The sequence below is a fragment of the Chironomus tepperi genome, unplaced genomic scaffold, assembly GCF_022539635.2.
Source record: "Chironomus tepperi strain 1889 unplaced genomic scaffold, CSIRO-AGI_Ctep_v1 contig_445, whole genome shotgun sequence".
Taxonomy (NCBI): domain Eukaryota; kingdom Metazoa; phylum Arthropoda; class Insecta; order Diptera; family Chironomidae; genus Chironomus; species Chironomus tepperi.
Window position 1 is genome coordinate 1,134,722 of NW_027226567.1, and position 16,442 is coordinate 1,151,163.

Genomic DNA, 16,442 nt, shown 5'->3' on the forward strand with positions numbered 1-16,442 from the left:
CTTAGAATCATGTTGGCTACCTGAACTCAAGAGTTCGAAGTTGATTCGGAATTGGTATGGAGTCGAGTCGACTTGAGTCCACTTCTAAGCTCTTCCAGGAGCTAGTTCAAAACGGAGCTTTACGTCGACTAGGATTTTATATGAAAAAGTCAACTGAAGTCGACTAGACTCTATGTTAAACTCGAGTCGATTTCGAGCTCTGCTGAACTCTAGATTGTGCTACTTCAAAGCAGAACTCGTCGTCATATTGGATTTTGGATGAAAAAGTCAACTCAAGTCGACTAGATTCGATGTTTAACTCGAATCGACTTTGAACTCTGCAGAGCTCTAGACGTTGCCAGTCAAGCGGAACTCGAAGTCGACTCGAGTATTATATGGAGTCGAGTCGATTTTTTCATGTAAAATCCGAGTAATATTCGAGAATTCCATAAAAAAAACTAGAGTCGACTTCGAACTCTGATTCAAAGGTTACTGAAATCTTAAAAATCAATTAATTTTTTGGAAAAGGAATGTCTTTTTATTATTTAAAATTAAATGAAACATTTTTTCAACTTATAAACTAGGCCTCGCATCTTAAAAAATAAAATGGTCACACTAAGCTCATCACAAAATTAATTAGAGCTTTGCAGATTACATTATTTTCATTTTTTTATATAAAAAAAGTCTCTCGTATAAAAAATAATGAAGCATTAAGAATATGATAGTGGAAGTCCAGGAGGAAACGATTCTATAAAACTCATTCATAGTCACAAATAGTAAGGGCGTAAAATAAAGTTTTTTCAAGGATGCAACACTGATTAATTATAAACTTAATAGGTAGGTATTGTTCATTAATCATTTCCATTGTCTTATTACTTAAAAGTACAGTTTTGGGAAGTTTGAGTCATCAGATGCCATCTAAGGTTTCAGTAATTTATGAATCTCATATAATTAAATTTTTCAAGTAGCACTTAATTTAACAATAGATATCGTAGGAATTGCTTCTAGTGGATACATACAGTTGCTATTGTAATTCATCCATAGAATCTTTAATTTAAAGGTGGGAAAATGATTTGAGTTTCTTGTAAGGGTCTCTTGGTAACCAATAATTATATCCTCTTATAGCCAAAAGTTTCATAATTAATCAGTGTCACATCCAGTAAGTAAAGTTTATGGTAAATATTGTCGTTGGTTTGTTTATATCAGTGGTGGGCAACCTTTTATTTTTGCGGCACAACTTGGTGGTAATCCTAGACCGAAACTGCATACTGTATACGGTTTATGGCATTTTCAGATATTTTTGGAAGCATTCTGGTGTGCCGCGTTACAAAGGTTGCCCACCACTGGTTTATAATGGTTAGGTATGTCAACTTTGAATAGATTTTTTGATAATATTGAGAATATTCTGAAGTTAAATAGAAGTCCTTTGTGAAGATTCTGGTATATTTTTCTTAATTGATCCAATTCCTAAAGCTTTTTGGAACTGATAATCTCAATAACTTATATTTAAGTACGGAATCGCATTTTTCAATCAAATTTCAAAGTTGATTGCCCGAGCAGCATATCATTACAAATTGGATTGTTATTCATCTTAGTGAGAACATTATGGATATCCCGAAAATCATGGAAATAACTGAAGATCCGGCATCAGATTGATTTGACTCTGGGGTGGTGTCGAATTTCATCAATCTAGCTGAGGGTCAGAGTCACGCTAACGTGAGGGTGGATTTTCAGTCATTTCTAAACTGTATGTCTTCCAGGATGTGACAAGGATCATGTCCAAAATGCAAGTGAATATCCACATCAGTGTTGTCCAAACTTTCTTGCACTGAGTCACATCTTAGTATTAAGTCACGATCGAAACCGCACACGGAATACGGTTTATGGCATTTCCAAAAAATAACGACGGCACGCAGTTTGGACAACACTGATCCACATCAGCATCCCTAACCTAAATAAAATTCCATTTTGTAATAACATGTCACCCGGACCTTACCTAACATTTTTAGAGAAAAATCATAAAGAAAGTCATTTGTCTTAAATTTTAAAAATAATGAACAATTAAACACTGTCATTTGATTCCCTTAAGTAATTTGTTACTTCCAAATTACATTAATGAAGAAGTATATAATCGATTTGTACAATATGCTTACACAAAAAATTTACCTTAAAATGTCGTCAATTCTGGTAACTTTATAGATCGCACAAAAAAAACTTAATTTGGAAAAATTTAGCAATAAAAAATTTGAGAATGTTCAAATCATACTTTAATTTACATTTAGGATATCCTCTAGCTCGTCGCGAGTAGTGGATCTGTATAATCTGGCGATGAATCAGCTTTTGGTCCCAATTTTTTCTTGTACTTTTTGACAATTTTTGTCTTTGCAAGCTTTGTCTTGTATTTACTCAGTTTCATTAGCTTCTTATTGTATGCCTCTTTGTATTTTACATCCTCTACTTCCGTTTCAATTTGTTGATCAATTTTCTGCTCTTTGTTATTCTCTTTCTCTTGTTCCTTTTCTTGATCTAGTAGCTGCAATTGTTCGAAAATATTTTTCGGACTCGGATGTGATGGATGTGGCTTTGTGGCATTCTTATTTGCATAAATGACAATAAAATGTGAGAAAGCAGGATCACTTCCTGCATTAATGTCAGCAAAGTCTTTGAAATTTTCAAATGGATCTTCAGGATAGTATGGCTGCTTTTGTTGTTGTGGTCTACCATGTCCATTATTGAAGTATCCACCAAAGAAGTCTTCTCTTTCTTTAGGTCTATATGGCCGCTCACCGTCTGGATAGAATGTTCCACCACGTACAACAGCAAAATCTCCAGATCCAAGAATTGACTCATCAAATTGATTTGCACGTGTTGATGCACTGTAACGTCCAGCAATTGATGCTGCTGCACTTGATGGAGCCTGCTTGTATGGTCGTGAATGTGCATTTACTGGTGGATTTCGGAAGAATGATGGAAAGAAGTTTTGTTCAGCAGTCACTGGATTTTGTGGTTGAGATCGATGAATAACTTCCGGCTCAAAATGTTCAACTCTTGATACTGATGCATAATTTGGTCGATTTATAGGCAGAAATCCACTAGGCGTTCGCTCTGGCATCTGTGAATATTGACGTACAACACGTGATTCTGACTTAACTATGCTAAATTTTGGTGCTGGCAATTCATCAGGTTCCATGTACATATCACTGTCGTCTTCATCATGTGTAGCTGGAAAATAAACGTTTGGAATTAAATTAGATGCTAGACTTATTAAATTACTATTAAGCACGTGCTTAGTAAGAAATACATATTTTTGGCACGTAACAAGCACCAAAATTCATCAAACAATTAAATAATAATTTTTATTTTGATGCATGAAGCAGCACAAAGTTTTCATTAAATCATGCGTAAATGAGATACAGTTGATGTAAATTGATTTTATAAGTGCCACTAAAAGCTTGTTAATAGCAGCTAATGCTTATTTGCATTATAAGCTTTACATTTTTATTTATGTTATCTAATCTATGCGTCGTGTCTTTACATGCATCGATTATATTTTTACATAAAGTGTGAATTTATCATTTTTGCAACAGGAAGGATCGGTGCGTATAGGAGATTATGTAAACTGAGTTAACTCTCGCTTCTCCTTGAACAAGTTCTCTGTGATAATTTTACATTAAAAAAAATTTAATGAACAGCACTAAGAGTTCCGTCATTTCCCCATTTTATTACAGTGTAAATACATTTTTGAGTTATTGGACAGAGTTGGCAGCTTTAGCACTTAAGAATGTCGATGGACTCTCTTACATGAATGACATTTGCATTATAATTAGCTGCTTTCGCTTCTTAAGTGCGACTAGATGGCTCTACATATGCTTAAGAGACTTAAATAGTTCAATTTTCTTCAACTCATCTTGTCATAACTGCCCATCTACTATTGACCCAGAAAGAATTATCATTTACATAACATTTCGACTCAAGCTCAAGACATCCTATCATTTGCTGACTCGAAAAGAGCATCAAATTGAATCAAGAGGAACGCCTCTTCTGAATTTGCCCTCAACAGTTGTATTCCCTTGATTACTATGATTTCCATAACTCATCTCAACAATTTCATATACTGTTAGCCAATGGCAACATCCAGTCATAATCATTAACAGCTATAAAAACGCAAAAAGTCCAACATTTCCCTCAGGCAATTTCAACTTTCCCAACTCTGTGAATGTTAATGGCATATGAGATCACAACAAGAGTCTTATATCAGTCCTGTAAAGCTGATCATTTGATGTATTTTATATCATACACAGTGGAAAGTTCAATGCACATGAAACTCGATATTTTTTTCGATTCCTTGTCAAATATTTTTATCCATTCATTTTAAGATCGAATTTTTCCATAAAGTAATACAAGCTAAATATATAGGTTGATGGTAATTTATGTGATAGTGTCGAGTGTGCGACAGCAAATTGCATAAGTGCCGTAATTTGTCTGGAATGAAAATATGATTTAATTTTGCTGCCTTTTTTTTCCAAAAATAAATAAGATTTATCGCTATAAATTCGAGTCAGGATAGGTTGAATGTTCTTTATGCGTTAATTTAAATATATATTATGTTTATATGCTCGATATTGACGTAAATGACCATAAATTATACCAAAAAAACAAAACTATAATATAACTTTTTAAATGACTGACTACTCAGTGATTTTTCCTTTCTTTTATTTTCATCAACTTGTTTACATCATTAATTTGATGCCGAATTTACTTCCTTTCCATTTTCATATGATCGACGAGTGGGTCATACGAAAATTGTGGAAGCAGACTTTGTTGTTTATGTTGGGATGTCTATTGCCATAAAATTTTGAATGTTTTTCAAATGTTGGTGGTTATTTTCTTGGTGTAGATTTTGCTGAAGTGAGGATTAATGTGATTTAACTTACAATTTTCCGAGAATTTGGAATCAATCTTCATAATCTGATAAATTTTGAACATTTTGAATAATTTTCAATCAAAACTTTGAAAATCTTAGTTAACTTTGACTAAAAATCAAGAAATCTTGCAACAATCATGATCATAATGTTCTGTTTAGTGTATTTAACTAATTAATACTTATTTACAATGTCAAACAGCACAAATAAAGATGTTTACACTTCGAAGACTCAAAAAATACTAAAAATTTCCAAAAAGGGTCTTCACTATGAAAAGAGGAACATCAACTATGAAAAAGGGGAACATCAACTAAGAATAGAGAAAAATCAACTGCATCATTTCTTATATAATTCAAATTCTACATAACCGTTGATTAATCATCAGTCCAACTAAGTAAATTATCACAAAATCAATTGATTTTAAACTTAATTAACAATTTCCCAAGCATCTTAAATTCGTCACACATCAAGATTCTCATAGAAAAGCAAAAAATCCCAATGATAAACACAGCAGTCATAGCATAAAATTTCAACAGAAATTAATTCAAACATTAAACCAATTTTCACGGTGGATATCTTAAAATTAAATCTCTTTAAATAATTTATCTCAGTAGGTAAATCAGCGAAACAAAGGATTATGACGTTAATTTATGAGAGCGATAATAACAAGTAAGTCTCATATAATGTTGTAAAAAAATTAGCAGGAATTTTAATTTCTGCAAACTCATTTTTTTACTACTGCCAAAATCGACAGTTGTCTTTGCTCTTAATTTTAATCTCATGCTAATTTCTTTATGACTTGCTTGCAAAATGGACTCTATGGGTGAATAATTTATTTCAATATGATCGTTGAAATGCCTCTTCAATGAAATCATTATACATGCTGATAAATTGTCAGAATTGCCACATTATTATTACATTATTAAAAATACATTTTAGTGCTGTAAATTATTTGGGGCTAAGAAGTAAACGCAAAAAGAATTGCCAAATTGAGATGAAAAGAAATAGTGAGAAAGCGGTGAATTGGAAAATTATAGTGCTTGAAAGCTATAAATCACCTATATTGGGCAAATATAGTTACACTAATAAAAATGTAATAATACAAGCCGATTGAGAACGAGATGATGTGGAACAGTGAGCATAAAATTGCAATAATAAAAAAATATTTCGGTCATTTCACAATGAAATGGAAAGAAAAAATTAGTTCAAATTACAGACTTGAGTAATTGATTGTGTTAACTTTTTTTGTGTATTTTGAGAGCGCCATGTAATTAATATCGGATTTGTGATCGGAGGTGCTCATCGGAATAATAGGGAACATATGTCTGTAACGACTGCTAGGGCAGTTTTAAGTCTTTGAGTTATCCAAACTTAGTTATGTCAACAAAAATAGGATTTATTTTGATTTGAACCCGCTTAATGGGGATTATATGATTTACATATGCTGATCTATGTCGTAATAATTAAGCGCATCTTATTATTATGATGCTTTAATCAGATACGTTTGAAAATTCGAGACCCTAGAGACTTGACCGTTAATCTGAACAAACAAGAATGTTAACGAAATTGAGGATTCATCATTATATTGATCGAGTAAACTCATTGGCACGCTCATTTAGCTCTGATTTAAGCAAGGGAATTCCAGAATAGCTTAAGAATAGTACAAATCGGTCAGTCGAACACTATACACCCCACCTGGCCGGCGTGATTCCCACTTGATACAAAATTCAATTCATATCCAGCCCCATAATAGATTATATAATCAAGGGTTTGCTTATTGCAAAATCGGCACTGCGATCGTCGATTGTCCAGCACCATGCTAGAGTCTCACTGCCCTGGTGGGTCAATCCGGATTTCAGACCGACTTGTGCTATTTAGGATTACTTGTTTTTGCAATATTTTGGCAGAAATCGTCTCAATTCTACCTTCTCAAATTAAGACTGTTCTTATTCGACCCTCTTAATTGAAATGAATTCAAGTTAAGTCTGTATTAACATATCAGATGTTATCAACAATTTTAGCACCAATAAAAGTCCATTAAACTTGTACAGCAATGAAAATAAAAATAAATATAAAAATGTAATCGCTACCGATACAAAAAAAAAGCAGAAACTTGATCATGCTCCATATATTAAATTGACCCAATAATTTGATGCTGCTCAGTATATGGCAAGAAAGAGATTCACTCAATAATTCATCTGGTAGCATATCGTTTCCAACATTTATCATACTGTCAGGTTTTATTCAGTAAATTGCCGGTAAATTATCTTATGCAATAACGAACTGTACACACGCGTACGAGAAGAGAGAAGAAAAAAAATTTATTTTCTTTCCTGCATCCGTAAATGGAGCTGCTTTGACGATCGTCAACAAATATAAAATGTGATTCTACTCTCAAACGATTAGTGCTGCTTATTTCTTTTTTAATGTTCAAATAAAAAAATCAAATGCTGTTGACATAATCGTCAAGTAATGGCAAGTCGCGTGTTTATTGAAATGAATATGAATAACCAGAAAACAAGTAATCAGCCAGTAAAGTCATTGCGTCAACAATAAACAAGAAATGTTCATAATATTCCTCATTTAATATTCATCAATATTGGAACTGAAATATAAAAGAGAAAGCTGCGATATTTTGTTGCGAATTATCAGACTCAGTTTCTTCTTTCCTTTCATGACATTTTGGCATCGTCTGATTTGCTCTTTAAAGTCATTGTGACCTGATGAACATCCAAAGAACATGCCGTAATAAATAAATTCACTTTTTATTGAATTTATGCCTGTTTTTATTAAATTTTCTGTTCTGTCTGTTCTGTTTTCTTATAAAATGTTGACTTTAAGTTCAAGTTGAGCAGTTTTTAGTGGCTTGGATGTTGAAATTTATGTTGCTTAAGGTTTATTAAACTGAATTGTTTCAAGTTACTCGAATTTATTTAGTTATTTTACCTTGGTTCATAGCACTTTTTTGTTAGTTTTTTTTTGAAAAGAAACTTTTTTAATAAATTGAACAAAAAGAAGCTGCTGCTGATGAATTTGAACTTAAAGCCTTGATTTTCTCAGCATTGAAATGGAAAAATAAAAAGCTTTTTATTGAATAAATTTAATGAAATGGTTCAGAGAATTTATCTTAATCACGAAAAGGCATTGAAATGTTGCTGAGATTTGTTCGCTGACAGTTACTGAGATTTTTAGTAGCCTAGGTTAAGTTTTTGACAGGCAAGCAGTTCTGTTAAGAAGAAATGTTTTGGACAAATGTAGAAAATTGCTTGTTTTGGATTTTATCTGTTGATTTCTTGATGGCTATAGCTGACCTTCATAAGAATGAAGTTAAATATCAAGAATGCACCCTTAACTTATGTGATGCTTCTATATATTGCCATGCAAATGGATGATACGACCAGAGTCGACTCTGGACTCTCCTATTCTGTGGTTCCAACTACAGTAAATCGACCTATTGGACTTTTGGAGTCCGGAATCATAAAGACCAGGCAACTCTGAATTCTATTTCATTATTCCAAACAATTGACTCTCCTAAAAGAGTCTTAAAGTCATGACATATCCAAAGAAGCATTAGATCCAAATATTATACGGTATTGTACAACATAATGAAGCTATAAGTAGCATTAAGTGAACGACCTATTGCGAAGTTTTCTGATATTTGAATGGAAAATGTCAGGAGATGAGCATTGTAACGACTGACTGTCTAAACAAATTAAACAAATGTTTCTGTTAGTACCAGCATGTTGTGAATCTAATTTACATCCAGAAATTTACTAATTTTAAGCAATCAATGCATGTAGTTTATAGTTCAATGTGAAATTAAAGCATGAATTTCGGTTTAAAATGCCATCAAACCCGTAGATCATCAATATTGATTTCTCAATAATTTGTACTTCAAACAATATTCTCAACATTTTTACATACTTCCAATCCCGAGCAACACAAATGTAGAAGGGTCCGCCTCAAATGGATGCTAACCTCACGCGGCATCGAAATGGCTGCCATAGCACATCCATCTGAAGCCATATTTCATTTGGTATCCTTAGTAAGACAACTGTCACATGACATCCAGACAGAGGCAACTCCCATTTTGTGTCAAGCCCTTATAATCTCCATGTCAAACTCTTCTTCATTTGTGTCACTCGGGTTAACCATAGCTATGCATAGCCTTGTACCAATAATTTTCAGAAAAATTCAAATGATCGCATTTTTTCATCCACGAAATTGATTTATCGTGACACACGATTGTATGTAATTTTTCAGAGGTCAATAAAATTCCGCAATAGAAGGAGAATCCATCTCCATTTCCAATAATTTTCATGAGTTTCCTAAGCAATCGTGACTGTTAGATTCAGTTGTTCTTAAGCATTATTGGCTTGATGGACATTGAATAATGGTGTTTGGAGTTCGTCCAGAACTGCAAGCTTAAGCATCAAAAATGCAAGAAATGCAGGTCTGTGGTTCTTGACCGAATCTTCATCTGAAAACTCTTGGAGTAACTCTAGCGATTTGTAGAACAGCCTAAGAACCACAATCCTCAACAATGTTCAAGAATATTCTATTACTCTACTCAAAAACCTATCACAGAACGTGAAATTAAGTCTAATCAGCAATTCTACATAAATCAAAAATTTCTCTAATTCCAGATCAAATCAATCGAATATTCATATCCATCCAGCACTCCTAGAATGTTTCAAATTGACATTTACATTTCATTGAGTTTCAGCTATTAAACCTTAATTCATAAAGACACGAAAGCTTTCCCTTTATTTTGTCTTGACTCAAGAACACATTCCTAATAATGCACAACGTCATGCCATTGTACCTACTTACGAAATTATTTTTAATTTTCCGTTTCTTCTTTTAATTAAATTCTCTGTCAATAATAGACAACAAAAATTAGAATTCCTTTTATTGAACAATTATGTCTCGTTTATATTTCAAAATAATTGGCATTTAATGTCATAGACTAACGTAAATGACTTGATGATGCGCCTTTTTGTAAACGAAACCCTCCATTTACATAGCAAGTTCAAATCGTGACTTGAAATTGAAATCTTCATTATTGATTAAAATATTGTATTTTTAAAGGTTAAATTGATTTACGCCTACAAGCTCCCTCCGTGTATGCTACAAGCACGGATGTTCTGCGACATTGAATGGGTCACGAAAATTTATTAGCATCATCGGATGTATATATTCATCCAAAATACCGTGTCGTGGATGTAATTGAACTTCATAATAATTTTTAAAATACTGTGTCAAGTCCATTGTACTTGATTGTCGTAAGCTCCGGAAAATTTTTGATATTCTTAGCGATGAAATAATGATAGTAATAAAATATGTCTCACGCTTGCATGCTTTTAATCTTGTATATTAATTTATACTTCACTTACTGAATATTGTCGCTTCTCTTTTTTTTTCGTGGTGATATTTTAAGGCATTGAAGCTTATTTTTTTTTTGTGTCTTTTGGTTGGAGTTATTGCGAACCATGCGTGACAATTCTGCGAGTTTTTTTAATGAAAAGGTTAACAACAAGCAAGGTGGACAAGATTAAATTAATTAATTTTTTTCGGCATTATTTGGTGCAGTGTTAGGCACCAAGGAGCTTTGGGGGCGATTTCGGCGACGGTTGCATGGTATGGTACGGTTTTGGTACACTAATGATCAACTACTGGTACGGGGCAGTGGTAGACATAGTATGACAATTTAGAATGTATGCATGTACCGTACCAATGGTATAGTGGTGCAATAGCACTATATCAAGTACACTTGTACCGTACCATTGGAGCATCAATACTGAACCATCCTAATACTATGCTGTATCAGTCATAAATCATTTATACTCCATTTGCACGGTGCAGTTACACCACTTTGCCTGTTCGATGCACAACAGGTGTTCCACTTCATCGTACCAGTGGTGCATCGTACCCGAGGTCTTCCGGAGAAACCAAGCAACAACTATAGTTCCCAATTACTTCGTTATAAAAATGCAATCCCTCAGTTTTGCAGAATTTCGATGAGATCCAGGAATTTCACATTAAATGCCTAACTTTAAGTGCTCATTTCTGTATGTTTGCCAGTATTACCATCAAATATCCAATTTTAGATTCTTCAATAATATTCATAACTGATTCTCCCGTAATAAACTCTAATTTACCCTAACTTACAACAACTCCACTCCACTAAGCAAACAACGAAATCTAATTTAACTAATTTAATAAACCAAGGAGTGTTTTGAGCAAGTTTAAGTATATTCAGCACTTGTTATAAATACAGCAGTCATGTGTATATTTTCTACAGACTACTTAGGTTTCATATCAAGGAGTAGCTCAGCTTTCAAGCATAAACATTACATTTTATTGTCTCCGAATCAGTACTTAACGTAATTTTACACGGTGACATTAAATTTTATAGAATATTGAGCTTTTTAAATCATTTAATTAAGTTAAACGGTAAATGGAAGTTTACGGCTTGATCATATTATTATTAATTACGAATAAATGTTTATGCTTCAAAATTATGTTGTGTTACATAAAAATCACACCATAAATCATAGGTACATGCTATCATTCAATATTTTGACGTCGACCCAAATAAAAATTAAAAAACTTTTTTTTTTCTCTCTTTCCGAATTCATAATTCCATGTAAGTACAAGCAAATTTTATGTCGATACTCGATGTTTTTAATTATTACAATAGTAATAACTTTAAAGTTATGAAAAATTTATATATTTTATGACTCAATTCATCATTTGAACGATGAACGATCGATTTATGCAAGGTTTTTTTTCATGCTGCTTGCTTTTTGTACCTTTTTTATGGCTTAGAAAATGGAAATGAACGGAAATTAGGGATTAGTAAAGTTTGAAATGCTTCTGGATGCTAATTTAAGGTTGTTTGTTCGTTAGAAAAATGTTTGAAAAATTCTTGTTCAAAATATGCGAAAATTTGAATTTTACAAAACCGTTATTTATGAAAACGTTATTTTATGCGATTAAAAATTTGAACTTAAATTAGAAATTTTGTTTATTTTTGATTCTATTTAGGAATTTGACATTTCCTCGATTGAATATTCAACAATTTAATTCGTCATGAAAAAATGAAAAATTTTGGTTAAAAATGGGAAAAATTTGAATTTTACAAAACCGTTAATCCTCAAAACTGAAATTTGATTGATTTTCGATATCAAAAAGCCAATAGTCAGGAAATCACAATTTAACACTAATTCAAAAGCTATCTCAAGCTGAGACTCAACGCAATCAATGAGAAATTGGAATCCCTACCCAAATAAACACGAACAGTACAAAACCAAGAAATAAGTCATGAAAATTGAAAAGAGATTCATTTACAGCGGAACAAATTTTATGCTAATCATCAAACTGCAATGTAAAAATTCCAATTATAATTTAAATAAAAACTAATCCTTCTCTTGTCATCAATTGAAACGTCACAATAAATTATAAGTCTATGCATTAACTATATTATATCCTATTCGCTAATGTCTATTTTACTATTAGTAGAACATGAGAGGTAGAATGAGAAACATCTGTAGATTCATTTCTTCTCCCATAAAATGACATTGAATTCATAAAGAATTTAAATAATGTTTCAATAATCGCTTCGGTTTTTATGGCAGATTGATCACAATTTTTATACTTTTTTAATGTTATTGCACGATTTTTAATTAGCAATTCATTGAAATTTGAGGTGTGTGTCACTTTAATGCACATGATGCTTATGGCAAAATTGCTGAATTGATTTATTATTGAATGAGCTTCAATTTGCATTTTTATTCATTTTTGAATTGTCTTTATTTTTTTGGTGGGCTGTAATGGGAAATTTATTTTGATGAGCACTAAGTAATGAGGTTTGAGGAACAAATGCATAAAACTGTGAGGTATGGTTGATTATTAGACAAGCTGCTTGTCGTGGAAATTATATAATATCTGAGGTCATTTTAATTAATACACAAGATCTCTTCCTCAACGATAGCTGATTTGCACGACCTCTCCTTGGAAGAATCATGCAAATTTTCATCCTATTGTCTGATAAGCTTTAATGCTGTTCAATCAAATACATTCACGAGTTGAGTTGTTCGGAAATGAGGTTTCATATTTAGACTCTCTTAATCGGCTGTCATTTGTGTTGCTCTAGAATGAAACCTTGTACCTCCAAGGCACATTCCTTTAAAATTCTCTTCCCCACAAACTGTTGACATCATAATCAAATAAACCCCTAGCGAAACTAATAATTCAATCATATGCTTTAACATTTGGAACCTGTTGATTTCTTTCTGGTTCAATAATTTGATGAATAAAAAAGTGAGTAAAAGTGTATGCAGCGAGGTTAATCTTTCAAGTTCAGTAAGTTTTTTTTGTCTGTAATTTATCATTATCAAGGGTCATTTAATCGCAGGCTAGGAAGCTTTGTGCTTTGATTTGGAAAAATTTAAGCTTTAATGTGCATTTCAATTTGATGAAGTTTTCTAAATAAATTGGAGTTAAAATGAAGAGCTCGGATCTGACTCGCATTTTGTTTGGAAAAGTCTGGTCGGCTCTTTACAAAATTTGAGTAGACTTCAAACTTAGCTAATGATTCCTATAATCATGAATTTCTTGAAACAGAGATTGCATTTTATGGACACAGATTGTTGTAAAATAAAAGAAATTTAATACTGAGGAGTGTTTTGATTCCCAAAACTTATCCATGAAATTGCCTTAAGATTCAAATCCTGCTTGCAGATTAAGGTCTCAAGTAAAGTTATTCCTCTAATAAATCTTCATTTTTAGAAGCAATTGAACAACAATAACAAAACTTTTAGATAATCTCAAATTTAAATTTATCCACAAAAATACCAAAACATTAATCATGAAGCATGTCTCATTCTTCTTTTTTTCAAGTCATAATGCACAAAATTATCCACAGCCATTTCTCTCATAATATTATTTTTAATTTTATTCAAAAATTATCTTTTTTTTCCTTCTTATTTTCTTGTGTCTGTCTTGACTCCGAACTCTGTGATGTCCGTTTATGTAACGTCATATCTTTTTTACATTTTTTTTCATCCATTCATTCACAATGAGCGGGCAATTGGTGTCATATAGCGTAACATCTTTACAAAATCCATTTGTCCATTCACACATTCATTTATGCCTGATTAAAAGTTAGTCGAAACGTTTTCCTACTTTTTTCTATAATTTGTTGTTGTCGTTTGGATCGTGAGTCTTTAATCTGACTCTCTTTACACTCTCTGTGAGTATGGTACAATGTAATAAATTCCTTGACAATGTTCAAGAGTTTCAAGTCCAAGGAATAAGTTACTTTATTATTCTCATATATACTTTATTACTATTATTAAGTACGAAGTAATTCAATATAAATGAGAATAATGAAAATGTTTTGACAGCTTTACGTCAAAATGGGACATTAAACTTCTTTGTTTAATTTTATTCAATTAGATGTGACCGAAATTGTGATTAATTTTCGAGAATTTCCTTTCAATTTGTAGGTTGAATAATTTTAAATAAAGCTTAACATCAATTTTTTGGAATTTATTGACATAAAAAAGTTTATGGAAATATTTTTGTTAGTCGGAATTTTGGAAATAGGTTTATGTAATGCAAGGGATGGTGACTTTTCATTAATCGTTGATTTTGACTGAGAATTCATTGAATTGTGAGTTTGAAATTTGTTTTAAAAATTTCATGGCACACTCTTTTGAAATTTAAAAAGAAGTTTTGCGAATGATTTCTTTGATAAAGTCAAATTTGTTCATTTTTTGAAATTAATCTCGAGAAAAATTTTGATCGTTAGAAATGTTTTCAAAAAGGTTAAAGTTCAAATTTTTGATTCTTTGTTTACAAAATTCCAAATTATTCATTTTTGCAATTTTAAGTATTTTTACGAACAGTTTCTTGTTTAATAAAAGATCTTCTTTAAGTTTACAAAATGTAATTCAGTGTAATCATATCAATTATCTCGTACAACAAACAGTAGGTAATTAAATCTGTCATTTTTCAAAATTTCACAAATTTCAAGTTTTTAATGTAAGGGAAATTTAAGGCAAACATTTCCTTATAGTCTGCAAACAGTTTAATTTCACATAAGTACAATTCAATTTCTTTAACAAAAAATTAAGAATATTAAAAAATCACAATTCTTTGTAAAACAACAATCCAGAAAGTTCATCATCCCCTGACTTGAACTGTGAGACTTTTGATGAGACACAATATCGGAAGTGAATTTTTTATTCATTTATTTCTTCTCTCTCTTAACCATTTTCACGATGATGTAATTTCAATTTGTACATCGTGAGATTTCAGATCGTTCAGCCAAAAATCCCATTTGAATATTAAGCACGTATTAAGCCTCTTAATTTTCACAATTAAACAATTGATATTATTTGACTTTTTAAACGCACAATTTAAATGTCTTAATAGAAATTGTATTTAGCACTTTTATCATCAATATATCACGATTGGCGAATCCATTAACACCAGTTTAATGGCATAATAAAATGTATTTTCGCACAGCATACTTGATTGAAAATTAGCACACATTTATGAGGAAATTTGTAAATCCTTCCGTGTTTTTTTTGGACTTGAACTCTTTTCATTCTAACATCCTCACAATTTCATGACATTTTTAATTAAATAATTTTATTTTTTTTTTTGCTTTGTTTCTCTTTCTCTTGTTGCCTTAATTTGCTGTTACTTAAAAATTCATCAAATAAATGATCATACTGAACCTTTCACTTTCTTTCTTTCTCACGACGACGATGACGACGACCAAGATTTAAGATATTTTTTTAACAATTTATTTTAAATTCTGCGTAAACTTACAACTTTCGCCATGTGGTAATCCACAGATTCCAGCGATAATTACAAATGACACTGCAGTTAAAAGAATTTTTTTCATTTTTTTATTCTTTTTTAATTTTTTTCTGATTTTTTTATTTATTGCAAGCTTCTTATTTTATTATTTATGCTGAGACTGTATGAATGAACTGAACTGCTTATTCATTCATTTTTTTTTCTGCAAACTATTTAACTTTTGAGAACTTTACAATGCTCCGAAAAAAAGTCAACCGAAACGCGCGACTGAAGAAACGTGAATGAGATGTGAAATAAAAACTTAAATTTATGCTGTATATTTTTCGTGTATTTTTTGTTCCTACAAAACTTTTAAAGCTGTGCTGCATGACTCTCAATATTGTTCTCATTTGCTATAAATGAGAGTCACTGCTCACAGCTGGTTGGTTGAAATGGAAAACTGTAAAGTGAGTAAACGATGCATGTGGTTCGATGAACTGTTGACTTAGTTATGATAACAAGAGCTGCAAATGGAATAGGTCATCTAACAAAAAAGCAATTACCATAAATTAAAAGCTTAAAGATGATAAGGAGATGATTCAATATGGACTAATAAAATCATCGATAAATAGTTTTTTGTATCATCTCTGCTGCTAATGGGATAGTTTTGCAAATTTAGGTGCAAATGAATAGTCACATTAAGTTATGTAATTTTCACATCTGTCT

The 16,442-nt window shown here is 31.7% G+C and overlaps 1 protein-coding gene across 1 annotated transcript; it reads right to left on the reverse strand.

Annotated features, from left to right (window-relative positions):
• Window positions 1-545: 545 nt before the first annotated feature.
• Window positions 546-16,001, reverse strand: LOC139098371 (uncharacterized). The gene is made up of 2 exons (XM_070650544.1): window positions 15,747-16,001; window positions 546-3,201 (listed from the first exon to the last, which is right to left on the reverse strand). The coding sequence occupies exons 1-2, from the start codon at window positions 15,820-15,822 to the stop codon at window positions 2,270-2,272; spliced, it is 1,008 nt and encodes a 335-aa protein (XP_070506645.1). The 5' UTR covers window positions 15,823-16,001; the 3' UTR covers window positions 546-2,269.
• Window positions 16,002-16,442: the final 441 nt, after the last annotated feature.